This window comes from Schistocerca americana, chromosome 4 (assembly GCF_021461395.2).
Source record: "Schistocerca americana isolate TAMUIC-IGC-003095 chromosome 4, iqSchAmer2.1, whole genome shotgun sequence".
In the NCBI taxonomy this organism is placed as follows: domain Eukaryota; kingdom Metazoa; phylum Arthropoda; class Insecta; order Orthoptera; family Acrididae; genus Schistocerca; species Schistocerca americana.
Genome location: NC_060122.1, coordinates 362,315,927 through 362,342,820, shown reverse-complemented (window position 1 = coordinate 362,342,820; position 26,894 = coordinate 362,315,927). Strand labels below are relative to the sequence as shown.

The 26,894-nt window shown below is 39.4% G+C and overlaps 1 protein-coding gene across 1 annotated transcript in view; it reads left to right on the top strand.

The window, feature by feature from the left end:
- Positions 1 to 26,894, top strand: part of LOC124613483 (calcium/calmodulin-dependent 3',5'-cyclic nucleotide phosphodiesterase 1-like) — a 543,028-nt gene that overhangs the window by 498,077 nt on the left and 18,057 nt on the right. Inside the window, exon 12 of the mRNA XM_047142192.1 lies at positions 4,978 to 5,133. Coding sequence (XP_046998148.1) covers positions 4,978 to 5,133 — 156 coding nt within the window. The remainder of the gene's footprint in view (positions 1 to 4,977; positions 5,134 to 26,894) is intronic.

Below are 26,894 nucleotides of genomic sequence, written 5' to 3'. Positions count from 1 at the left end.
ATAAGGAAATCAGGCATAAGTACATAACAGCAATCTCAGAAAGGTACCAGTTAGTTGAATGTAGTCAATTACAGTCATTGGAAAAGGAATGGACAAGGTACAGGGACACAGTGCTAGAAGTGGCTAAAGAATGTCTTGGAACAGTAGTGTGTAAAAGTAGGATGATGCAAACAGCTTGGTGGAATGATACAGTCAAGGCAGCCTGTAAAAGGAAAAAGAAGGCGTATCAAAAATGGCTACATACCAGAACCCAGGTAGACAGAGAAAGTTATGTTGAAGAAAGAAACAAAGCCAAACAGATAATTGCAGCATCCAAGAAGAAATCGTGGGAAGACTTTGGAAACAGGTTGGAGACTATGGGTCAAGCTGCTGGAAAACCATTCTGGAGTGTAATTAGCAGTCTTCAAAAGGGAGGTAAGAAGGAAATGACAAGTATTTTGGACAGGTCAGGAAAACTGCTGGTGAATCCTGTGGATGCCTTGGGCAGATGGAGGGAATATTTTGAAGAGTTGCTCAATGTAGGTGAAAATGCGATCAGTAATGTTTCAGATTTCGAGGTAGAATGGGATAGGAATGATGATGAACATAGGATCACATTTGAGGAAGTGGAAAAAATGGTCAATAGATTGCAGTGCAATAAAGCGGCTGGGGTGGATGAAATTAAGTCGGAACTCATCAAATACAGTGGAATGTCAGGTCTTAAATGGCTACACAGGATAATTGAAATGGCCTGGGAGTTGGGACAGGTTCCATCAGACTGGACAAAAGCAGTAATCACACCAATCTTTAAACATGGAAACAGAAAAGATTGTAACAACTACAGAGGTATCTCTTCAATCAGTGTTGTGGGTAAAATCTTCTCAGGTATTGTTGAAAGGAAAGTGCGAGTATTAGTTGAGGACCAATTGGATGAAAATCAGTGTGGGTTTAGGCCTCTTAGAGGTTGTCAGGACCAGATCTTTAGCTTACAGCAAATAATGGAGAAGTGTTATGAGTGGAACAGGGAATTGTATCTATGCTTTATAGATCTAGAAAAGGCATATGACCAGGTTCCTAGGAGGAAGTCATTGTCTGTTCTACAAGATTATGGAATAAGAGGCAAACTTTTGCAAGCAATTAAAGGTCTTTACATGGATAGTCAGGCAGCAGTTAGAGTTGACGGTAAATTGAGTTCATGGTTCAGAATAGTTTCAGGGGTAAGACAAGGCTTCAACCTGTCTCCACTGTTGTTCATATTATTTATGGATCATATGTTGAAAACAGTAAACTGGCTGGGTGAGATTAAGATATGTGAACACAAAATAAGCAGTCTTGCATATGCGGATGACTTAGTTGTGATGGCAGATTCGATTGAAAGTTTGCAAAGTAATATTTCAGAGCTAGATCAGAAATGTAAGGACTATGGTATGAAGATTAGCATCTCCAAAACGAAAGTAATGTCAGTGGGAAAAAAATATAAACAGATTGAGTGCCAAATAGGAGGAACAAAGTTAGAACAGGTGGACGGTTTCAAGTACTTAGGATACATATTCTCACAGGATGGCAACATAGTGAAAGAACTGGAAGCGAGGTGTAGCAAAGCTAATGCAGTGAGCGCTCAGCTATGATCTACTCTCTTCTGCAAGAAGGAAGTCAGTACCAAGACTAAGTTATCTGTGCACCGTTCAATCTTTCGACCAACTTTGTTGTATGGGAGCGAAAGCTGGGTGGATTCAGGTTACCTTATCAACAAGGTTGAGGTTACGGATATGAAAGTAGCTAGGATGATTGCAGGTACTAGTAGATGGGAACAATGGCAGGAGGGTGTCCACAATGAGGAAATCAAAGAAAAACTGGGAATGAACTCTATAGATGTAGCAGTCAGGCCGAACAGGCTTAGATGGTGGGGTCATGTTACACACATGGGAGAAGCAAGGTTACCCAAGAGACTCATGGATTCAGCAGTGGAGGGTAGGAGGATTCGGGGCAGACCGAGGAGAAGGTACCTGGATTCGGTTAAGAATGATTTTGAAGTAATAGTTTTAACATCAGAAGAGGCACCAATGTTAGCACTGAATAGGGGATCATGGAGGAACTGTATAAGGGGGGCTATGCTCCAGACTGAACGCTGAAAGGCATAATCAGTCTTAAATGATGATGATGATGATGATGATGATGATGATGATATTGATGAAATTATTCTCTAGTCATATCTCAAAGTTGCTTAAGCACCCAATAGAGGGGCACTCGCTATTGCGCCTTGTCAATATTCTGAAGTAATTTCTTTTCCATCTTTTCCATCCAACATGTAGTGGGATGTTCCACACTTAGCATGTGCCTAAATGACATGTAGGATTTCCATGAACATCTTCCATTGGTTTAAATGGTTAGAAATGGAACATGTTATTCCACAGAATCATCTTATTGCTATGGTTGGTCGATCAACATTTGTCACTATGGTCAGTCAATGAATGCTTCTTTGATCTTAACCAAATTAAACTTCTTTCTTCATAACTATTAAAATTAATTTAGTCAACACACTGTGTGTGCCCACTTAGACTTATCAGCTGTTGCCATGTGTTGCTCTGGACAAAGTTATATCTTCTATCATTACCATCAAAATTCTTGAAAATTATTTTTATTATTACTAAAGCTCTCTTCTTTTAGCACTTGTAATTCATGTCCTGTTGTATGGTGCCAAATGTAGTGTTATGTGTGAATTGTTTTAGTATGTTGTGTACCACTTCATGCACATTTTGTCACCCAGCTGGTATATGCGCTGACTTATATCTTACAAATACCTTGAGGTTGCCATTCTGGAATTTATCTGCTGTAGTGTATCTGCACACAGTGTCATTAGAACATGACATGTGACTTCACTTTTTGCTGTGGATGGGTGCTGAAAAGAGCTTCACTTTATTGAAGCTTCTAAAATGAAATAATCAGTTTTGTGATAATTCTTCCATACTATATTCACAATGTTTCCAAAATACAACTTCAGTTCTAGTTGTGAGTCTCACACAACTTGTAACTCAAAGATAGATCATAACATGTGTTGCTGTTACAATTTGACATTTCAGACTGACAGTTGTCCTGGCATTGACATTATTGCCCACACCCTTTGTTCCATAACTTCCAAGCCACAGCAAAGCCACGATGCCAAAACATAAGTGGGCCTCCACAGCAGGTGGAGAGGGGCACTCGCTATTGCGCCTTGTCAATATTCTGAAGTAATTTCTTTTCCATCTTTTCCATCCAACATGTAGTGGGATGTTCCACACTTAGCATGTACCTAAATGACGTGTAGGATTTCCATGAACATCTTCCATTGGTCTAAATGGTTAGAAATGGAACATGTTATTCCACAGAATCATCATGTTATATGTTACATCATCGTGAATGTGTATGCCCGCACATGTGCCGCCCCCCCCCCCCCCCCCCCCGCCCTCCCCACCGTCACACAGAGCTAATTTTTCCAGTGTGTGCGTTGGGGTGGGGGGGGGGGGGGGTGCCTTGCACGTGTGTGCACATACCTAAAATAGTTCTGGATAATCAAGTTTACAGTAACAGAGATTTATCTTTCAAATAAAGACTTGACTGCTTGTACTTGTAAAGACAAGTGGCTTGACTGCAAACAGTTGTACATGCTTCTTTTCTTACTATTTGTTAAGAGGTTGTGTCTGTTAGTGGCCCTTCCATGTGTAAATCATCATGGTATGTGGCTTATTAATACTTATTAGGTGGAGATATCCACATCCATTTGTATACTTGTCCCTTTGTGCACTTGAATGTGAACTAAAGCTGAAAAATGGCCAATAGTGTTAAATAAATTACTCATTTTAACCAAACAACCTGGTGGAAATCATGTCTTTCTTTGAACTGACCCCACCCATGCCCACCAGAGGAGGTAGCAGACTTAACTTTGATGTCAAACGTCAATGACTGACATTCAACAAAACAATGTGCAGGGGAATATTACTAATGTGGACATCCATACAGGTGTATTTCCTGGTCTAACAGCTGCTTGTTGGTGCTTATAGAATATTATACAAGGGAAACTTGAAGAAAACTGCATAAATACTCAGTCAGATCTTGATAAGATTTCAAAGTAGTGCAGTGGCTGATAACTTGCTTTACATGTCCAAAAAGGTAAAATTGTGCAATTTAAAAAAAAAAAAGAGAAAGAAAAAACTGACATACACACATAGTATCCTTATTAGAGTGCAACAACTTGTATGAATAACTTGATGTAACAGTGGAAAAACAAAACGATGACATAGGCTCATTCAAAAGTAAAGAAAGTGGCAGACTTCATTTCATGGGATGGATGCTGGGAAAATGCTATCCCTTAAGAAAGAAGATTGTTTACAAAATACTTGTACATTCTGTCTTAGAATGTGTTGGCCCTAGAACAGCTAAATCTAGCAGGAAATATGTACTGATATATGTGAGGGAGGGAGTGAAGCTCTGAATTTAACATGATGTAATTAAAACTAAATTAATTCCATCTAATCACGTATTTCCCAAAATTTTCTACTTAACTGTAATATTATTGTGTGCAATATTCACATTTTAAAATAACACATAATATATTTGTGATAGTGATCACAGTAACACTTGATGAGCTAAGTATAAAACAGTTTCCTTTACATTCAAGTTTTCTTAGTAATTATGTATTTTTAAGTTCAGCAATAAGATTATTATAATTTTACTTACTTCAAAAACAAGAGTAATGTTACGATATCTGAAGTTTGATGTTATTCTTTAAGTCAGCTAGTTTCCACACTAAAAAGAGAAGACTAATTTTAAATTTTCTTTACTCTGATCATTGGAATTACTGTAATTTAAAGAAAGGTATTTTTTGTAAGACAAAGTTGTTGTAATGATAGCATATCACTTTAGTTCTTCATATTCTGTTAAAATACTGATTGCATTTGATTAGTCCCAATAAAGTACATCTATGAAGTTAACTATAAAAAAAACTTATGTGTGTTTTAGGTTTCATCGAATTTATTGTTGAGCCAAGCATGGCAGTATGCAGTGATATGTTAGAAGCAATTTTGGGTCCACTTCATTCATCTTGTAAACCAACATCTGCTGAAAGCATCCAGAGTACAGGATCAGAAAATGCTGAAATTGACAGAACTAAGAACGGTACAAAAATTATGATTATTTCATTCACTTACATACTTATTCCATTTAGAGTAACATATAAATAAAGAATTTTCAGAATGATACTGCAATTAAATGATAGAAAGGTCTTTTGCTTACTGAGAAACAGCAGATCAATTGACATATTACTGTAAAATTTTTTTCTTCTTTTTTAATGTTCCTCTCAATGTGCTGTGACCAGGAAAGTAGAAGACTTTCATGTCTTTATAGCAGTGTACTCTTCTTATATATTTCTTCATGTATAAACCACATGACAGTGCAGTGAAGGCCAGAACAAAATTTGTTAATAATAGGAACTGCAATTTGTTTCTTGGTGGGCATATTAATAATGACAAAAATCACACACACTGGCATGGAATGAGTAAAAAGATATATTCATAAATATCCAACTGGCTTAACAATTTTGTTCTTGTGCTCAGTATTTTAGAAACTGACTCATTGTTTTTTGTCAGGTGCTACATATGACAGCAGTAGATGTATTCACTGTCTGGATACTAACCAAACCATCACTTGCAGTGCCTGCCCAAATTTATTGAAATATTGTGAAGAAAAATGGAATCATCAACCCATATGTGCAACCATAAACCTTCTATTATTCATACCAGGAAACTCTCAACTTGCTTATGATTGAGACATGAATTAAACCAGTCATTAATTATAGTTCTTAGTGTTTAAACAACAGACATGTTGCAGTTTTTTAGATTTCCATGCATCTAGCTGGTTTCATGAAGTACAAAGAAAAATCAGAGAGAAATAATATTAGGAAGAAGGAAGGGGCAAAGAAAAAAAATTGATTAGAGAATAAATCTGGAAATACATTGTTTAGGTAAGACTATCAGATTAAGGGTGGGGTAGTGTTGTGATGGAGGTGCCATATAAAAATAATAGAAAACAAACTATATTAGTGCCAAATCCTTAGTTCTCATGATCATTATACCGATTGGTGACAGATCCAGTGACATTTAACATCTAGGGAGTGAGGGTGGAGGAGGGGTGATGGTAAATGAGATGACTTGTAAAGCATTTAGAATGCCTGGGTTAATTTCAAACTAACTTAGTACAAGTAAGGCTTACTACCTAGGGATAAGTGCAGTGGTAGTGAGACATCCTGAAAACCTCCATTTGTTGGTTTGAGGTGGCAAAAGGGGACACCTGAAGCAATTTCAATAGCACTTCAGATATGTCTGACTGTCCAGAATAAATACTTGTGATAGGATGGGGTGGGATGACAAGCACTGCTAGGAATGGGGTTAGGCTTGGGAAGAAGGTTACATGTTAAAACAACAGAGTGGTAAGAAGGTGACACATTATGATGGGAAACAGTTTATATTGGGGTAAAATCTATAGTTACTGGTGTTTGCCACCAATAGATGATGGGTGGAGGGGAGGGGGGGTGCAGGAAAGAGTAATTAAATTAGTAAAAATGGCAAATATTTCTGTCACATCCATAATATTTGGGGTTGCTAAGCCAAACAGTAACAGTTCTAATGAAAATTTTTCATTAATTGTGGCTGTGTGAAGGAAATAGGATGATATATGTAACATGTAACACACAATGAATATGGAATGTGTGGAACAGTTTCAGCACAAGTTGGTATACATTTCACTACTCTCTGGGAAAACACTGGTGGGAGGGACTTGCCTTACCAACCTGCATGGGGAAGAGAATTTTATTGACATGAGAATCATATAACTTATACTAGTCTCATACATAAAGACCTCCTGGTTGTTAGCTGGTTAGTTATAGTTCTATTGATATAATGGGGCTCTTTCCTTATGTATGTGCAGTATGGTACATTTGTTTATGTTTAGGATCAACTGCTAGTCTTTACACCTGATTACTCACTGTACATGTTACTGTAGCCTTCTTGCCAGTAAACAAAATAGAAATGGCTAAAACATTTTTTGTTGTACCCATCTGCGACTCAGCATCTCCGCTATGTAGTGAGTGGCAGCTTTCCTTCTCATAATATTGTTACATTCCCTCATGGATTTTCCATTGTTTGAAATGGCTAAAACAAGTATACATACATAAAAATTTTGCAGATAGCTGGCATTCTTAGAATTTCATTAACTATAAGAGTAATTTAGAAAACCAAAGAAAGATAGACAGAAAAATGAATGTTTTTAGTAAAGGGAAATGTCTTCCAGAGAGACCTGGTGTACTTCAGATGATTCAGAAATAAGACCAGACGCATATTTGAGCTTAAAATTCCATACTACCACATTATCAGTCAAAATGAATTGCCCCAACCAAACTGTTGACATCAGCATCACACAATGTCTTGCTACAGATATTGCTATGAACCATAATAACAATAGATGTTAGTTTCACATCAGCATCACACAATGTCTTGCTACAGATATTGCTATGAACCATAATAACAATAGATGTTAGTTTCACCACTCATGCCATCTAGATCACTTCTTCTGACAGTGCTTCTAAAAGCACATACTTGGCCTTATCGAAACATATTTGAATTTTCCTCAGTGCAAATGAATGGTAGACAGGTACACAAAAAGAACAAACTTAACTAGCCTTGGATGGATCCTTTTTCCAAGCTAGGATTTGTACAAACACACACACACACACACACACACACACACACACACACACACACGTGTACCTGTATAGCTACAATATGCTGTCTGATTACACAGTGTTCTTGTGGTCATTATTTACTCTATTTTCCATGTTTATAAACATAGAAGAAGAAACAGGAGTCGATATAGAAGAGATAGGGGATCCAGTATTAGAATCGGAATTTAAAAGAGCTTTGGAGGACTTACGGTCAAATAAGGCAGAAGGGATTGATAACATTCCATCAGAATTTCTAAAATCATTGGGGGAAGTGGCAATAAAATGACTATTCATGTTGGTGTGTAGAATATATGAGTCTGGCAATATACCATCTGACTTTCGGAAAAGCATCATCCACACAATTCCGAAGACGGCAAGAGCTGACAAGTGCGAGAATTATCGCACAATCAGCTTAACAGCTCATGCATCGAAGCTTCTTACAAGAATAATATACAGAAGAATGGAAAAGAAAATTGAGAATGCGCTAGGTGACGATCAGTTTGGCTTTAGGAAAAGTAAAGGGACGAGAGAGGCAATTCTGACATTACGGCTAATAATGGAAGCAAGGCTAAAGGAAAATCAAGGCACTTTCATAGGATTTGTCAACCTGGAAAAAGCGTTCGACAATATAAAATGGTGCAAGCTGTTCGAGATTCTGAAAAAAGTAGGGGTATGCTATAGGGAGAGAGACGGGTTATATACAATATGTACAACAACCAAGAGGGAATAATAAGAGTGGACGATCAAGAATGAAGTGCTCGTATCAAGAAAGGTGTAAGACAAGGCTGTAGCCTTTCGCCCCTACTCTTCAATCTGTACATGGAGGAAGCAATGATGGAAATAAAAGAAAGGTTCAGGAGTGGAATTAAAATACAAGGTGAAAGGATATCAATGATACAATTCGCTGATGACATTGCTATCCAGAGTGAAAGTGAAGAAGAATTAAATGATCTGCTGAACGGAATGAACAATCTAATGAGTACACAGTATGGTTTGAGAGTAAATTGGAGAAAGACGAAGATAATGAGAAGTAGTAGAAATGAGAACAGCGAGAAACTTAACATCAGGATTGATGGCCACGAAGTCAATGAAGTTAAGGAATTCTGCTACCTAGGCAGTAAAATAACCAATGACGGATGGAGCAAGGAGGACATCAAAAGCAGACCCGCTATGGCAAAAAAGGCATTTCTGGCCAAGAGAAGTCTACTAATATCAAATACCGGCCTTAATTGGAGGAAGAAATTTCTGAGGATGTACATCTGGAGTACAGCATTGTATGGTAGTGAAACATGGACTGTGGGAAAACTGGAACAGAAGAGAATCGAAGCATTTGAGATGTGGTGCTATAGACGAATGTTGAAAATTAGGTGGACTGATAAGGTAAGGAATGAGGAGGTTCTACGCAGAATCGGAGAGGAAAGGAATATGTGGAAAACACTGATAAGGAGAAGGGACAGGATGATAGGACATCTGCTAAGACATGAGGGAATGACTTCCATGGTACTAGAGGGAGCTGTAGAGGGCAAAAACTGTAGAGGAAGACAGAGATTGGAATATGTGAAGCAAATAATTGAGGACATAGGTTGCAAGTGCTACTCTGAGATGAAGGAGTTAGCACAGGAAAGGAATTCGTGGCAGGCCGCATCAAACCAGTCAGAAAAAATAAAAGTTTACATCAGGTGGTGTGGACAAGTTGAAAGAGAGTGTGTGTGTGTGGGGGGGGGGGGGGGGGTGATGAAGGTGGTTGAGAGCTAGGAGGGAGATGCAGCAGGTACCAGTGAGCCCATTCGGCCCACAGGCTGGGGGAGAGTTGTACACAGTGACATGGAGTAGTAGTCTGGGAGAGGGTGATAGAACGGAGGGGGGGGGGGGGGGGGAGATTGTCAATGTCAAGAGGAGTGTATAGGTGTAGGACTAATGAAGTTAGGAGCATGGAGATGGGTGTATGGCGTAGATTCAGGCCAGAAGGATCAAAGGATTTGTTACTGTTTTACAAGGGCTGTTCGCATCTAAATAATTCAGAGAAACTGGAGTAGGGGATGAGTTTATCCAACAAAACTTATATCTGCACCTTCCCTGGCAGTATGACACATGTGATGAGGCTGGGATTAGTATACCCAAACAGTCTACAAACAGCTTTCCCATGCCTTATCCCCCCATGCCCCTAACCTCAGACTGCCTCAATGAATGAGCTGCAAAGAAGCAACCACTCAAACACCCAGTGTCATCCCAGACTGTTACAACTAAACCATATCTTTCCTCAAATTTGACTGTTATCGTCTTATCATCATGCTCAAACATGAGGGACATCTACCCACAATCCTTCATACCTCTCCTAATGCAGTAACCTGCCACCCAGTCAATCCATGAAATAACCACAATAGTCTATCTTTGCACCACACTTACTCCCAACCCCTTACCTCAAAGATCACACCCCTGCAAAAGACCCAGGTGCAAGACCTGTCTGATATGCCCAACTAGGACATCCCATCACAGGCACATCCTATCCTTATTAAAGTTAAGTCTACCTGTGAAAGCAGTCCTGTGATGTACTGTCTCTGTTGTAACTTCTATGCAGTATTTTAAGTGGGTATGGACACTAGCCAATTTTATACTGGAATTAATGGCTACTGACAAATTGCAGTCAGGAACAGAGTTGACCAGCCAGTGGCAGAACACACTGGCTGGCACAGCGTCCTTGATTTCAGTGGCTGCTTTGTAGCCTGTGCCATCTGGATCCTTCCCTCCCATACATCAATACTAACTTCTGTGAATTATGTACATGAGAATTGGGCATAACTCCCTCTGCCTGTGACCAGAATGAGCTCACCGTTGCCACTTTCCTATCCCCTGCTCCTGCTGCATCTGAACCACCAACCGCACTTCCCAAACGCTTCCTATAACTCCTCATCTGCTTTCTTCCAATACCCACTCCAGCATACAAAACCACTCACACCCATCAAGCTACAGTGTCAGCACAATGTATTGAGTCAGGACAATGTAGCCGCTCAGGTGTATGTGTAATCTATTAGTTCTGAAGAAGAATTCTTCTGACATTCAGCAACATTCTAAGCCTTGTTTCTGTGCCTGTTAAATCACTCAGCACCTCCGCTACATATTATGTTGTTAACTTTACTCTGTTCATTATTTATATTCCACCAAAGATCTCCCTTTATATCTTGTATGTCCAGCTGCTTTGAGTGGTTTTTTTTAAATACATACTTTGTTGTTAATATAAACTACATCACATGTTGTACATGGTATTTCATTACAATTCAGCTAACATTTTATTGCAAAGAAAATAATCTGTGCTACAGTAACACTTTTTCACCAGAGTGTTATGAGGTGTTTTAAACAATATCTTGTTGTTTGCTTCATACATCTCAAGGGAATTTTTTCAATGGTGTTTGGTCCAGCATAGGATGGTTTTGCTTCAAATTTCATAGTATGTTGTGTGGGCCCATGGAAGTAGTTGTGTTAGGAACATATTTGAATTTTGCTCAGTGCAAATGAATGGTAGACAGGCACACAAAAAGAATGAACTTAACTGCCTTGGATGAATACACACACACACACACACACACACACACACACACACACACACACACCTGTATAGCTATAATATGCTGTCTGATTACACAATGTTCTGTTTTTCTTTCGAGTAGTTTAAGTAAAGCGTGTTCATTCATTATTAAGTTCATCTTTCCAGAAAGTAGCATAAATCTTAAGTTGTTTGATTTAGAAAATTTTGGATAATAGTTTGTTTACATATAGTTTTAGTAAATTAAAGTTACACTATATTGTGATTAAGTTAATTTACAGATACTGCAGTTAAGTGAGTACTGAGTTCTTGTTGTTAGCAGAAATAATTAACTTTTTACATTATATCACACACCTGAAGCAGTGACCTGTACGCCAGATTTTTTCTGGCTTGTAAATAACAAAAATTTGTGTAGTGTAATAAGTGTTAAGTGGTTTAATTCTATTTTGAAATGTGTAATCTGTGTTGAAATGTGTGATAAGCATGGATATTGCTCTATGATAGTCAAAGAAGGAGTGGTATATGTAGAATGTGATTTGGAATTTCACTTGGTGACTGTAGTGGGAAACTGGAAGTGTAACTCAGCAAGGCTCTCCCATGGTACTGTAGGCTCTGAAAAAAAGACAAGAGAATCATTGAGCAGGAGGCAAAGGTTTGTACCCTTCAGGTTGAATTACAACATGTGAAATTTGAGTTAGAGAAGTTGAAGGAGGAAGAAGATTATGGGAACAGAGTAAAGGTAACAAGCAATGAGTGAAAGGGGAACAGCTCTTCAACTTCATCTACATTTAAGATTACAGTATAAAATAAATTTGAGTTGTTACCTGAAGTAGGAGGGGAAGAGCTCATTCAGCAGGTCACAGTAGGGTGCAGCAGACTTCTAGAAAAGAAAATCGAAGTATGTTGCCAACAAAAGAGAGTAGGAAGAAAAGAGTCTTGCTGCTAGGTAGTAGCCATGGAAGGGATGTAGGCCAGATTTATTTATTTGTTTTGATCCTCTGAATCATAAATTGTACAGAAATGCATGTCATGATATAGAACAGGTCATTTGATACATATTAGGCATTTATAGAAGAGGTACATGTCTATGAATCTATAAAATGATCACATATTTATATCACTTGTGTAATGTCTTATATTTATTCTGTACCATAATTTAGCATTTATACCAATAAAACTTACATTCAGTTATGTTACAAAGGTCAATAGTTTGAGATCTATTATCTGATGTTTTGTTGAGCAGTTCCTTCTAGCAGTTCCTTAAAGCAGGTTGTTTTCAATGAATTCCTGTATGCTGTAGACGCAGTGTTTACTTAGGAGTGACCATAGTTTTACTTTAAAATCCTTCACTTGTGTAATGTTCTTCGCTGCTATTGGGAGATGATTGTAGAGTTTTATTCCCATATATTTGACACCTTTACTGTATAGTTTTGTTGACTGCAGAATTACTCTTAGAGAGTTCTTTGACCTTGTATCGTGTTGGTGCCAGTCCCAGTTTATATGTAAGTTGCTAATATTTTTCTTGGAGAAACATAGTATGTCCAGTATGCACTGACATGGGAGGGAAAATATGTTCAGATTCTGGAACAGTGGTTACAAGATTCTCACTGTTGTCTGAATAATATTATTCTAACTACTTTTTTTGGAGTTTAAACAACCTCACTGCTTCTGCACTGTGGCCCCACAAGATAATTCTGTAGCTTAATGTAGAGTGGAAAAGAGCATAGTACATTGATGTGAGGGTGCTGGTATTAACAATATTCCTTATTTGTCTAGTCATGAAACATACTTTACTCAATTTGGTGCAGGTTATGTCAATATGACTTTTCCATGGAAGTGTGTCAGTAATGGTAACCCCCAAAAATTTGGTTTCCTTTACATAGGTTATTTTATCATCACTCAGTGATGTATTTGGTACTGGTGGGTTTTTATTTTGGACTGTGTGGAAAGTAATACCAGCTGTCTTTTTTTATATTTAGGAGTAGTCTGTTTGAATGAAGCCATGAGTTTAGTTGTGCTGTGCTCCTGTTTATTGTATCTTGAAGATGTTCATTTGAGTTGGATATCATAATTGTGGTATCATCAGCAATGAGGAAGGTTCTGTTGTTGTGTAAATTTAAGGGGAGGTCATTTACATTAAATAAGAATAATAAGAGGCCCCAACACTGAGCCTTGGGGAACTCCATGTTCTATGATTTGGGTAGATGACTGTACAGTATTAGCAATTCCTGATCGATTTGTTATGGTTTCTGTCTTTGAAGTAGCTTTTAAAGTCATGGCCAGTGCCCCTTATTCCATGGGAATAAATTTTTTTGGAGCAGTATATTGTGATTGACCATATCAAATACCTTTGTCAGGTCAAGAAAAATGCCTATGGCGAAAGCTTCTTGTCTACTAGTGTTAAGGTGTGATCTAGGAGTTGCTGTATTGCATCAGTTGTGGTTTTTCCTCCTTGGAAACAAAACTGAGCAGGTGATACGGCATTTCTTTTTTTCAGAAATGAATTTAGTCTGTCAACCATACTTTATTCAAATATTTTGCTGAATACTGAGAGTACTGCTATTGGCCTGTAATTGCTGATATCATCTTTGCTTCCTTTTTTATGAAGGGGTATGATTTTTGCGGTCTTGAGTTTATTAGGAAATATGTCATTGAGGAATGAAGAGTTTATTATGTGGGACAGTGGTTTACTTATAAGATTGCTGCAGCTATGGAGAAGGAAACAGGGGTCTGATGATACAGGAAAGATTAAAAACATGGTACCAAGTCACAAGTATTGTGAAACTAAGTGCTGACTGTGGCCAGGTGACAGAGGACATAAGGAATTTGTGGAAAGGTTTTGGCAAAGAAGATCAGGTTATTGTAAAAGATGGAGCAGGGAACAGCATGACTAAGGATAGTAATTACAGATTTAGGGGTGACCTGAATAAAATATGAGTAGCAACTATATGCACAAATGTGAGTTATGTGGAGATCCTGCAGCACCATGATGACCCCTGGGTTAACACTGCTGTGAGCTATGTGAACACCGAGTTGAATGCAGACTGAAATGAAATATCCTATGAGTGCAGTGCTTGTTGCTACAATTGAAAGATGGAGATATTGACATGGCCTACACCTCCATAGGAGAGGGAAAGATAGATTGGCTGAGCTTGTTGCAGGTAATAAGGGGTGGGGGGCATCATCATGCAACTAAAGATTCCTGTGTTACTGATGTCAGAGAGGCATACTTTTTAGGTTAGAATCAGGATTCAGCCACCATGTTTTGAAATAAGGCAGAATAATAGAAGAGCCTGACAAAATGCTTGCAACTTCACAGAGAAATAAAATTAGCTTACTCTATCAAAATACACTCCTGGAAATGGAAAAAAGAACACATTGACACCAGTGTGTCAGACCCACCATACTTGCTCCGGACACTGCGAGAGGGCTGTACAAGCAATGATCACACACACGGCACAGCGGACACACCAGGAACCGCAGTGTTGGCCGTCGAATGGCGCTAGCTGCGCAGCATTTGTGCACCGCCGCCGTCAGTGTCAGCCAGTTTGCCGTGGCATACGGAGCTCCATCGCAGTCTTTAACACTGGTAGCATGCCGCGACAGCGTGGACGTGAACCGTATGTGCAGTTGACGGACTTTGAGCGAGGGCGTATAGTGGGCATGCGGGAGGCCGGGTGGATGTACCGCCGAATTGCTCAACACGTGGGGCGTGAGGTCTCCACAGTGCATCGATGTTGTCGCCAGTGGTCGGCGGAAGGTGCACGTGCCCGTCGACCTGGAACCGGACCGCAGCGACACACGGATGCACGCCAAGACCGTAGGATCCTACGCAGTGCCGTAGGGGACCGCACCGCCACTTCCCAGCAAATTAGGGACACTGTTGCTCCTGGGGTATCGGCGAGGACCATTCGCAACCATCTCCATGAAGCTGGGCTATGGTCCCGCACACCGTTAGGCCGTCTTCCGCTCACACCCCAACATCGTGCAGCCCGCCTCCAGTGGTGTCGCGACAGGCGTGAATGGAGGGACGAATGGAGACGTGTCGTCTTCAGCGATGAGAGTCGCTTCTGCCTTCGTACCAATGATGGTCGTATGTGTGTTTGGCGCCGTGCAGGTGAGCGCCACAATCAGGACTGCATACGACCGAGGCACACAGGGCCGACACCCGGCATCATGGTGTGGGGAGCGATCTCCTACACTGGCCGTACACCACTGGTGATCGTCGAGGGGACACTGAATAGTGCACGGTACATCCAAACCGTCATCGAACCCATCGTTCTACCATTCCTAGACCGGCAAGGGAACTTGCTGTTCCAACAGGACAATGCACGTCCGCATGTATCCCGTGCCACCCAACGTGCTCTAGAAGGTGTAAGTCAACTACCCTGGCCAGCAAGATCTCCGGATCTGTCCCCCATTGAGCATGTTTGGGACTGGATGAAGCGTCGTCTCACGCGGTCTGCACGTCCAGCACGAACGCTGGTCCAACTGAGGCGCCAGGTGGAAATGGCATGGCAAGCCGTTCCACAGGACTACATCCAGCATCTCTACGATCGTCTCCATGGGAGAATAGCAGCCTGCATTGCTGCGAAAGGTGGATATACACTGTACTAGTGCCGACATTGTGCATGCTCTGTTGCCTGTGTCTATGTGCCTGTGGTTCTGCCAGTGTGATCATGTGATGTATCTGACCCCAGGAATGTGTCAATAAAGTTTCCCCTTCCTGGGACAATGAATTCACGGTGTTCTTATTTCAATTTCCAGGAGTGTATTAAAGGACTGAGTGATAAGGTATAAGAGCTTCTTGTCTGTTTTGAAAATTTAGAGAGCTCTGAAAACAGAGTATGATGTTCAAATACGAGGGGCGTTCAGAAAGTAAGCTCCGATCGGTCACGAAATGGAAACGACTATGAAAATCCGATAAAGCTTTGCACAGATGTGTTGGGTAGTGTCTCTAGTATAACCCCAGTTAGCATCACGTCGCTCTTCTCATTTCTGAGCTCGCAGTGAGTGCGTAAAGATGTCTAGAAAATAGTGTCTGCCGCCAAGTACGAGGGCCTGGCGAGAAATTTCGCCTGAAGCTATGCAGCTAACATTACGTAACTGTCGTGCTGTTTCTTCTTCAAGACAATTCTCAGCCGCATTCTGCAGGGGCAATGAAGATGCTCCTGCATCGTTTTCAAATGGAAATGTGAGATTACCCACAATACAGTCCGCAATTGTCTCCCCCTGAGTTTCATCTCTGGTCACATGAACCGCTGTCTTTGAAGACAACATTTTGACACAGACAACGAGGTGTAGGCCAGCGTGGAGAATTGGCGGAAAGCACTGGCGGCTGCCTTCTATGATGAAGCTATTGAAAAGTTGGTACAACGCTATGACAAAAGTCTAAGTCAGAACGGCGACTACATAGAGAAGTAGCTGAAAGGTGTAGCTAATTGTTACAAGTAAAATATTTCTGATGTTCACGTGGTTTCAATTTGGCAATCAATCGGAGCTTACTTTCTGAACAGGCCTCGTAGTTGCAGAAAGGGGAGAAAAGGAACTAAAGACCTTTTCTTCAGCATTATGTAAAACAATGTTTTATACAGTAATTAAATACACACATAAGAAAAGAATCACAGTAAATAACTAGCTTACATAATATCAAAACATTTACTTCATAGATTAGGTAAAACATATATTTTGATGATTAGTTTCTAAGAATTCTTCATTTGTAAAAAATTCGTTGTTTTTTAGCCAGGTTTGTAATGTACTCTTATATTTATTTAGTGGTACTGTACGAGCTGAGCATGGTAACTTATTGAAAAATTTTATGCTTAAGTACTTATAGTTATTATGGACTACAGCAAGTCTTGTGGAAGGCAAGTCCAGCAGGTGACTGTTTCTTGTACTGTGTGCATGCACATCACATCTCATGTTCAATTTTTTCAGATTTTCTCTGGCATATATTAGACAGTTATATATGTACATGCTTGGCACTGTCATTACACCAAGAGATTTAAAATAATTTCTGCAGGACACTCTGGGTGCTAACACCTCCATGCACCTGATTGCTTTCATCTGCCATCTGAAAATACATTCAGCCCCTGGGGAGTTACCCCAAAGCAATATTCCGTATTGCAGTTGGGAATGTAAAAAAGCATAATATGAGTGGAGTAGCAATTGCTTGCTCACACTGTTTCTTAATTTATACAATAAGAAAAGTACTCGTGCTAGTTTACTACATAGATAATTGGTGTGTCCTTCCCAAGAGAGCTTTTGGTCTATAATTAGTCCAAGTAATTTCACTGTTTTGTTTTCATTTTTAGTTACTTTGAGATTAAATATTATTTCTTCTGTTTTTGTTTGATTTATTCACAGCTGGTTAGCCTGACACCAGTAATTAGCTATTTGCATCATGTTTCTATTTTTGTCCAGTACACTCTGTAAGTTCTCTCCTGTACTTATTAATGTCATATCGTCAGCATATAGTATGTTCTTACACGGTATGTAATTCGAGAAGTCATTAACATAGACAATGAACAAAAAAGGTCCAAGAACAGAGCCTTGGGGTATTCCTCTTTCTATAGGGAGTGTTTCTGACCTCTGCTTATTTGCATATACAAGTTGTAACCTGTTGCTTATATAAGATCTGAATAGTCAGAGTGTGTCATCTTCAGTATCATAGTATTTTAACTTTTTGATGAGTATGTCATGTGACACTGAGTCAAAAGCTTTACTTAGGTCAATAAGTGTTCCAGACATTGATACCCTTTTTTCATACCCTTCATAAACATTGCTTACCAAAGCTTCTACTGCTTTTACAGTTGATAGGTGTGACCTGAAGCCAAACTGTTGTTCATTTAAAATTTTGTTGGTTTCAGAATACCTGTATATCTGCTTATGCACACAATTTTCTACTAACTTGGATATGATTGGTACTATTGAAATGGGTCTGTAGTTATTTGAGAGGTTTCTTTCGCCTTTTTTATACACAGGCAATGTAACTGTGAGCTTAAGACAGTCGGGGAATATTCCTTCATCAAGTACTCTGTTTGATAGTGAGAGGAGTGGAATTTCAATTTCTTTTGCTATACATTTAATGATGAGATTACACCCTAGCAGATTTCTCTTGCAGAATTAACATGGGAAAAGGAGGAGTTGTTATGTATATTAAGAAAGAACACAAGTTCAGAAATATTGAGACAAGTAGATTTTTTGGTGATCAGCACATAGATGGATATGCATGATAATAAATTCTGAAAAATGGTTCACTTCTAATTGTAACTGTATAGAGACCCACTGGGAAATTTTTAAGTGTTTATGAGGAATCTGGATTCCATACCATGCTCTCTATTGGACAGCAGCATGCAGTTAATAGTCTGTGGAGGCTTTAGCATAGATCCTCTAGAGGATTGTGCTAGTAAAAATGATGTAGATTCCTAATTTGGATCCTACAATTTGATCTCAGTAATTAACTTAACTTTCAAACACAGGTGGATAAAGTCTGTAGGACCCTAATTTATTATTTTTTTTTTGTAATACTCAATGCAACAAAATAACTGTTTACCCAGTAACAGATACTCTGATCATGATCCCCTGTTAGGATAAATAATTTAGTGACTTAAACAGTATGGATACTCCTCTTTGGAAATCAGTGAGAGTAATTAATGAATCCAGGGCAAGTGTTTTTAAGAATAGTTTACAGGAGATGACCTGGGATGAAATTCACAGTAAACCAAATTCTAACATAAAATTTTATTTATTATATTATAGAGTCATATCATTATTTGAAAATATCTTTCCACTTAAGCTAATCAGAAAGGACATTCAACAGCCATATAAAGAATTATTAATCACTATAGCGATTAAATTATCTTGTGAAAGGAAAAGGGAAGTGTATCTATTGACAAGAACAAATAGAGTCCTGCAGTAGTTGCACACTACAAAAAGCACTCAGAATCTTTCTCAAATTAAGAAAGTTATAAATTATCTCAAATATAATAGGGTACTAAACATTTCTTTCCATCTAATACCCCCATTTTTGTTTGAAATATGTAATGCATCACTAATTTAAGGCAATTTACCAAACAAACTGAAATGTGACATTGTTAAACCCCTCTTTAACAAAAGTTGATAACAGATGTCAATAAATACCAACCTGTTTCACTGCTGACATCATTTTCCAAAACTTTAGAGAAAGTGATGTAGTCTAGAACCTTTGCAACAATAGTATCCTCAGCAAAACACAGTTGGGGTTTCAGAAGAGTTGCTCTATTGAGAATGCCATTTAAATGTTCACTTGACAAATTTTACAAGCATTAAATAATAAAATAGTGCTGGTTGGTGTTTTCTGTGACCTATCTAAAGCATTTGACTTTGTGAGTCACAGCATTCTCCCCTCCCAGATAAATTGAAGTTTTATGGGGTTGATGGTTTAGCTAACCAGTGGATAATTTCATATCTAACCAAAAGAATGCAGAAAGTTATACTTAGTAATTGAGCCCATATAGACTGGAGATGTAATTCTGACTGGGGAAAAATTACTTATGGGGTTTCTCAAGACTCAGTTTTATGCCCACTGTTGTACCTTGTATGTGTGAGTGATGTTCTGTACAATATGTAACAAGCAGAGTAGTTCTTTTTGCAGGTGGCACTAATATTGTAATCAGTCCAAGCATAACTACAGAAACAGGTGCAATGGTAAACAGCATTCTTAAAACTATCATTGACTGGATTTGTTTGAATGGTCTCACTCTCAATTGTAGAAACACAGTGTCTGTGTTATTCTGAAATATGATGCAGTGTTCCTTTGGGCATGCGCTCATGTCCGAAGGAACAGGCACTGCAGCAACTACAGCTGTTATGAAGTACATGAAATGTATTTGCAATTGTGAATACGAACAACCATCAGCTGTGTAAGGGGATGACAGCAACGGAAATTTGTGCCAGGTTGGGCCTCAAACCCAGATTTCCCACTCATCGTGAGCAGTCACCTTGCCATTTGACTATCCAAGCATGACCAATGGCGAGACCCAAACTTCCATTATGTCATCAGTCATGTGTCTACAACCTGTACTCTCACATCCATTATGTATATTACTGTACAGTAGAGACATTTTACTTGAAAGTTGCTTGCCTGGTGTCAGCAGATAAATACAATATTGCAGTGCCTGTGTTATTCTGAATTATGATGAAATGTTCCTTGAAACATACATGTCCAAAGGAACAGACACTGCAGCAACTACAGCCATTATGAAATACATGAAATGTATTTGGAGTGTGAATATGAACAACCATCAGCTGCATAATGGAATGATGTTAAATGAAAATTTGTTCTGGACCGGGACTCGAACGCAGATTTCAGCTTATCGTGAACAGTTGCCTCACCATTAGGCTGTCCAAGTGTGACTCATGGCCAAACCCAAACTTCCATACACATCAAATCAATTTGCAATTGCGAATAAGGACTACCGTCAGCTATAGAATGGAATGATGACAATGAAAATTTCTGCCAGTCCGGCACAAATCTTCATCATTGTCATTCCATTCTACAGCCAATGGAAGTCCTTATTCACAACTGCAAATTCATTTTATGTGTTTTGTAATGGCTGTAGTCACCACAGTTCCTGTCCCTTTGAACATGTGTTCGTGTCCAAAGGAACTTTGCATCATAATCAGAATAACACAGGGACTGCAATATCGTGCCATCATCAAACTTCCATATGTCGTGTCAACCATATGTCTACAACCATGCGTGCATATATGAAGAAACATTACATTGTAATTTGGAAAAACATGGGCAGTGCAATATTGTATTTATCTACTGACATCAGGCAAGCGACTTTCAAGTGAAATGTCTCCCTTGTATGAGGATATACATAATGGATGTATAAGTACAGGCTGTAGACAAATGGTTGATGAATTATGGAAGTTTGGGTCTGACCTTGGGTTGTGCTCAGATAGCTTAAAAATAAGGGAACTGCTCGCGATAAGTGGGAAATCCATGTTCGATTCCCTGTCTGACACAAATTTTCAGTGTCATTCCATTATGCAGCTGACTGTTGTTCATATTTACTACTGTGAATACATTTCATGCACAGCAACAGTTGTGCAAAACTAGGGTTACTGCAACAGTGATAAGTGTAACAAGTAGTAAGGAAGTAATAAATAAGGTGGAAACTTAAAAATTCTTAGGTAACCATGTTGATGAGAATTTAAACTCGAAAAACCACATTTTGGAACTTGTAAAACAACGAATTTCAGCCACATTTGCTCTTAGAATCATTGCAAATCTTCAGGGGAGACAAATCAGTAAGTTGACATATTTTGCATATTTTCATTCAATAATTTCATATAGAAGAATCTTCTGCAGTAACTCATATTTAAGAAAGAAAGCCTTTGTTGCTGAGAAATGTACTTCAAACATAATATATTGTGCTCATCCATGATCGACTGATAGACATCTGTTTAAAGAATAACTGCTTACAGTACATTTATTCCCTCATGAAATTTGTTGTAAATAATCCACTACAGTTCAAAAGGAACAATGATGTACATAATTACAATACCAAGTTGTCTCTAGCACAAAAACAGGTGCACAATGCTGCGACAAAAATTTTTGATCACTTACCCAGAGATATAAAATTTTCCAGACAGCAAGGTAAAATTGGGAACAATCTGGAAAAGATCCTCCTTGACAACTCCTTCTGTTCCACAGAAGAATTTCTGTTTCCGTAATGTGTAAAAAGTGTTACGCAGAAATTACTAACTCAGGTCTGTATATTTTTAAAAAAAATGTTCAGCATATAGCCATATTTACAAATCAATTATTAATTTGTGATATGAGTGCAAAGTGACCCATTCCACACCATTTTGATTTATCATGTAAAATGAGCATTATACTGAGTGGGGTGGGAGAGGGGAGAAAAAAGGCAGGAAGCACTGTGAACAGTTGTAGAAGTATGGCTGATGGCTAAGACAGAGGCAGCAGGTATATGAGATACGAATGGGGAGAGAGAGCCAGCAAGTACACAGGATAGGAATGAGACACATGAGTTTATGCAGCACATGATGATAATGACATGAGGAATGGACTGGGATGAGGTGACAGAGCAGATGAAGGGAGACTGTTAGTGTAGTGTCGGGGCTAGCAGAGATTGAGGCCAGGAGCTTTATGGAAATGAACAATGTGTTGCAAGGATAACTCCCATCTACATAATTCAGAAAACCTGGTGTGGGGACAGGGGGAGGAGGGGGGGGGGGGGGTCCATATGGTACAAGTGTTGTGAAGCAGGCATGTTGTACTTAGCGGCATGTTCTGCCATTGGTTGTTCAACTCTGCTCTTGGCATGGTTTGGTGGTGTCCATTTATTTGGGTGGACAAGTACTTGGTTGTCATGCCCACAAAAAATGCTGTGCAAAAATAACAGCAGAGTGAGTATATGATGTGACTGCTATTGCGGGTGACCCTACCTCTTGTAGGATAGGATAAGTTTGTGGTGGGTCTGAAGTAGGATGTGCAGATGGATGAAGTGGGCAGGTCTTGCACCTGGGTCTGTCACAGGGACACGACAGGCAAGGAATTAGGTGTGGGAGTAGCACAGAGATGGGCCACAATACTGTATATGTTGGGTTGATAGCAGAATAACACTGTAAGAGGGGTGAGAAGGATTGTGTGTAGGATGTCGCCATTTCCAAGAATGATAGATAGATGATTGAAGCCCTGGTGAAAAACCTGATACAGTTGCTGCACTCTGGAACGATGAAGGGCTGCTCATTTGCAGGTGGTTCTAAGGGGTGGTGGAGTATTAGGGGTTTTTGAGGAAATTATGCAGTATATCTGTTTGTGGACTAGCTTGAGGGGATAGTGCCTGTGTGTGAAGGCCTTAGAGACTCCTTCAGCATTTTAGGGAACAACAGTACTTTTTCTTTTGCTGACACCTTGTGTAGTAGCTTCTTGGTTTTTCATATTTGTTCTGTTTGTTAGTAATTTTCTCAATAAATTGTGTTTGATAATCTGTGTTCCTGGCAGTATGTTGTACATGAATTTCATTCATCAAGGAAGCCAACTTTATAATCTCTCAAAGGACTAACTGGAGTCAATATCCAACAGCTTCTGGGCCCAGGAAGGAATTAGTGAAGTTTCCAGACTGATGAAAGTACCATCCATTCAGAAACTAATAAAACAAGATCACTGATATCTGCATGGAATCGATTGTTGCGATTGTTATTGTGATTTTTACTGATGAAGTTACCAAATTTCTCATATTTTTGTCTTTCTGTTATCATATTTTTGTCAAGAATCATTCAAGATTTATTGTTGAACCAGCTGAATATATTTAAGATTGCTTTAGGTGGACAATCACAGTTTAATTTTGAATAGTTGACTGGAATGGCTAACTACAATGACTGGGAATTTGTGCATGGAATGGCTAACTACAACAACAACTGGGAATTTGTGATGGAAATGCACCTAAACCAGGAGGGGCTATGGAAAACAGTTACTGGAACTGACAAAGATCTGAAGAAAATACAGAAACCAAAATATGTTTTTTACTGTAAATTTGTCACAAGCCTTGCTTTGCTTGGGGCTTGTTGCTTAATTTCATGTTCTTACTGTGGAAGAATTGCATTCAGGCAGCTCCTACAGTCAGTGCACTTTACTTTTGTAAGTAGAGTGCTGCCAAATCATAGGAATCATAATAAAAATGCAAATAAGAGTAACACAACTAGTGGAAACAATTTGTTGACTGACACTGAGAGCAGGAGTCTCAGAAAGTAGTCAAAAAACGGAATAATCTAAAATATAACACTCAAAAACAACAGAATGCCTGCATGCTGCAGCAAGGAGTAACCACACTTCGGCACTCCTAGTGGCCAACATGCAATCTCTGTTGACACTTTGTAAGGAATCAGCTGATCGTGCGATGAGAGTTGTACGACCGCCTGTCACCACACAACTCCCCTTGGGGAAGCAGAGTGTCATCTGCATTTGTTGCATATAGTGCCATCCTTGAATTTTGCTGATAAATGCATCCAGACTATGTCTGATATTGCATCTGCATTGTTGGGGATGGCATTGATCAAAGTGGAAGAAGGGCAAACACTAGTTTAACTCAATCGATAGACACACTGTTTCTCTTGTCATTAACCAAACTGCCCATTGTCTTATCTTGTCTAGCTACTACACAGTGTGGTCCAGTATATGGTGCTGTGAGCATGGCCTTGACACTGTCTTTTAATAGCATGGCATGGCTGCAGTTCTTCAACTCTTTATGGACAAACATTTGCTGTGTGCCATGTCAGGATGCTGGTTGCAGTTGCATGTGCAAGATTGAATCTCTCAAATGACTATGAACTGATGTGATTGTGATATGTCCCCCATTGTGGCACCCAGATCACCAAACTCCACCTGGCTGCCAAAGCATTTCCTCATAGATCAATTCAGCATGGAATACATTGAGGTCCAGATTACTTATGGTATGGAGGCCAAGCTGAACTAACAGTATGGTCATTGTCCACTTTCATTTATGACACATGAGGATGGCTTTTAGAGAGCAGTGCCACTGCTTGATCATGCCTTTGCTGGCTGGATGATAACTCTTTGTTATGTGATTTGACACACTGCAAAACTAGCTCAGTTGTGTAATCAAATCAGACTCAAATTGGCATCATCTGTCAGTTGTGTGAGTGGCCCAGCTGCACATAAACATGGCAGCTAGCATCTCGATGGAGATATTATCTCTAGGAATAGCTTCCAACCAGCATCTGAATCTATCAACAATGGTTAGCGAATATCATTGACCTTCTGATGGTGGTAGTGGTCCATGACATCAGGTATGTGGACAAACCTGTTGGTCATGTCTGGGATATTGCCTATTGGCATGTGAACATGTCATGAAACTTTGCTGCATTGACAATTCACATGTGTGTTAGATCATTGATAGCAGTCCTTTTGTATCCCAGTTCTCATGTAACAATTAGATATGATCTTTGTTGTCACCATTACTCAGGGGTGACATAAATTGTTGAGGTTATGAAACACTTGTTTGTGCAGTTATGCCAGAATGGGCAAGTTTTTTCCACTGGAGATGTCGCAATACACCTTGGTGTTTGCCTCTTACATTAATGAGTGCTAGCAGCAGGCCTGCTGTAGTATCGTTTACGCAATCTTGGATTTCTTTGTTGGACTGGTGTGTCTGAGCTAGGTATGCAAAATTGATTGTCTCTGTGATGGCGCTGACTCACTACAAACAGTCTGTCAATTCATTATTAAACCCTGAGATATATTTAATGTCAATAGAGAATTGGGCAATAAATTCCAGGTGATTAAATTGCCTTGGAGAGCATTATTCATTGTTCTGGCAGAAGGCAAAGGTCAGAGATTTGTGGCCCATGTAGATTTTGAATACCAATGCAGCCTCCAGCTGCAGACAGAAAAATTTCATGGACGCACAGATTGCCAACAATTCCCAGCTACACATGCTCCATTGTTGCTGAGCTGGAAACAGCTTCCTAGAGAAAAATGAGGGGTTGTCAGGTCTCTTTAACATAGTTTTGATACACTACACTGATGGCTACCTGGCTAGCATCGATCAATAGCATGAGGGGTGCACCTAAAGGAAGAGGAATGAGAAACAAAGCCTCTGCTATACTCTTGTTGGCGGCCTCAAAAGCATTGTTGGCGGCCTTGAAGGCATGTTTCATTGACTGTGACCACTGCACAAGCACCCTGCCTTTTGTTTTTAGACAAATTAGAGCTGCCATAAGTGGCTCTTGAATTTCTGATGCATGTGGCTGTTGGCAGCAGTAGAAATTAAGCACTACAAGAAAGATACATAAGTCTTTGGTTGTCTCTGGGCAAGAAATATTCATAAAGGCTTCAACTTTCTCCAGCAGGAGGCATGATCCCGCTATTGAAACAGAGTGGCCCAAAAAAAAAACAATGTCATATGCATCAAGGCACTTAAAAACTCCAGTGAGATGCTGCTCATGTGCCTGTGGCGCTGCTGAGAATACTAGTATGCCATCCAGGTTGGCAAAATAACATGGCAAGCCTCGTAACACTGAATCAATGAATCATTGCCATGATTACGCGGTGTTTCTCAGGCCAAAATTCATGAACAAGCTTTGAACAAACCAAAAGCTTGTGTCATGTTGATAGCCTGACCACCATGATCAGATCATTAAATATGTGCATTCTTCACCGATGCAGTACTAAACTACGAGGGGGGTATCACAAGACAGTTCCACACACTGCGTCATACGAAGAAGGAACAAAGAAGATCTAAATAAAAAGATATGATTAACCCATGTGGTTTATAAGGTCGCTGGCTGCACTTCTTGGCAGTGAATCTTTTGTTGTTTATGGAAAAGGCTGTAACACACAGCTTAATAACTTAATAGAAGACTTTTCCTAAACCAATAATTCAATGCTGAACTTGTTACCAGTAGGTTAGATTAACACGTGAGTATTACATGAATTCAAACTAGACCACGCTGATTTTGTGAAAACAGTATTAATAACTGACAGTCGAAGCCATCATACATTTAGTGAAATATAGGAAAAAAATTGGGACCCATACAGAGGCTTATAGACAGTCGATTTGGCACGTCGATCTACACTGAGGTGAA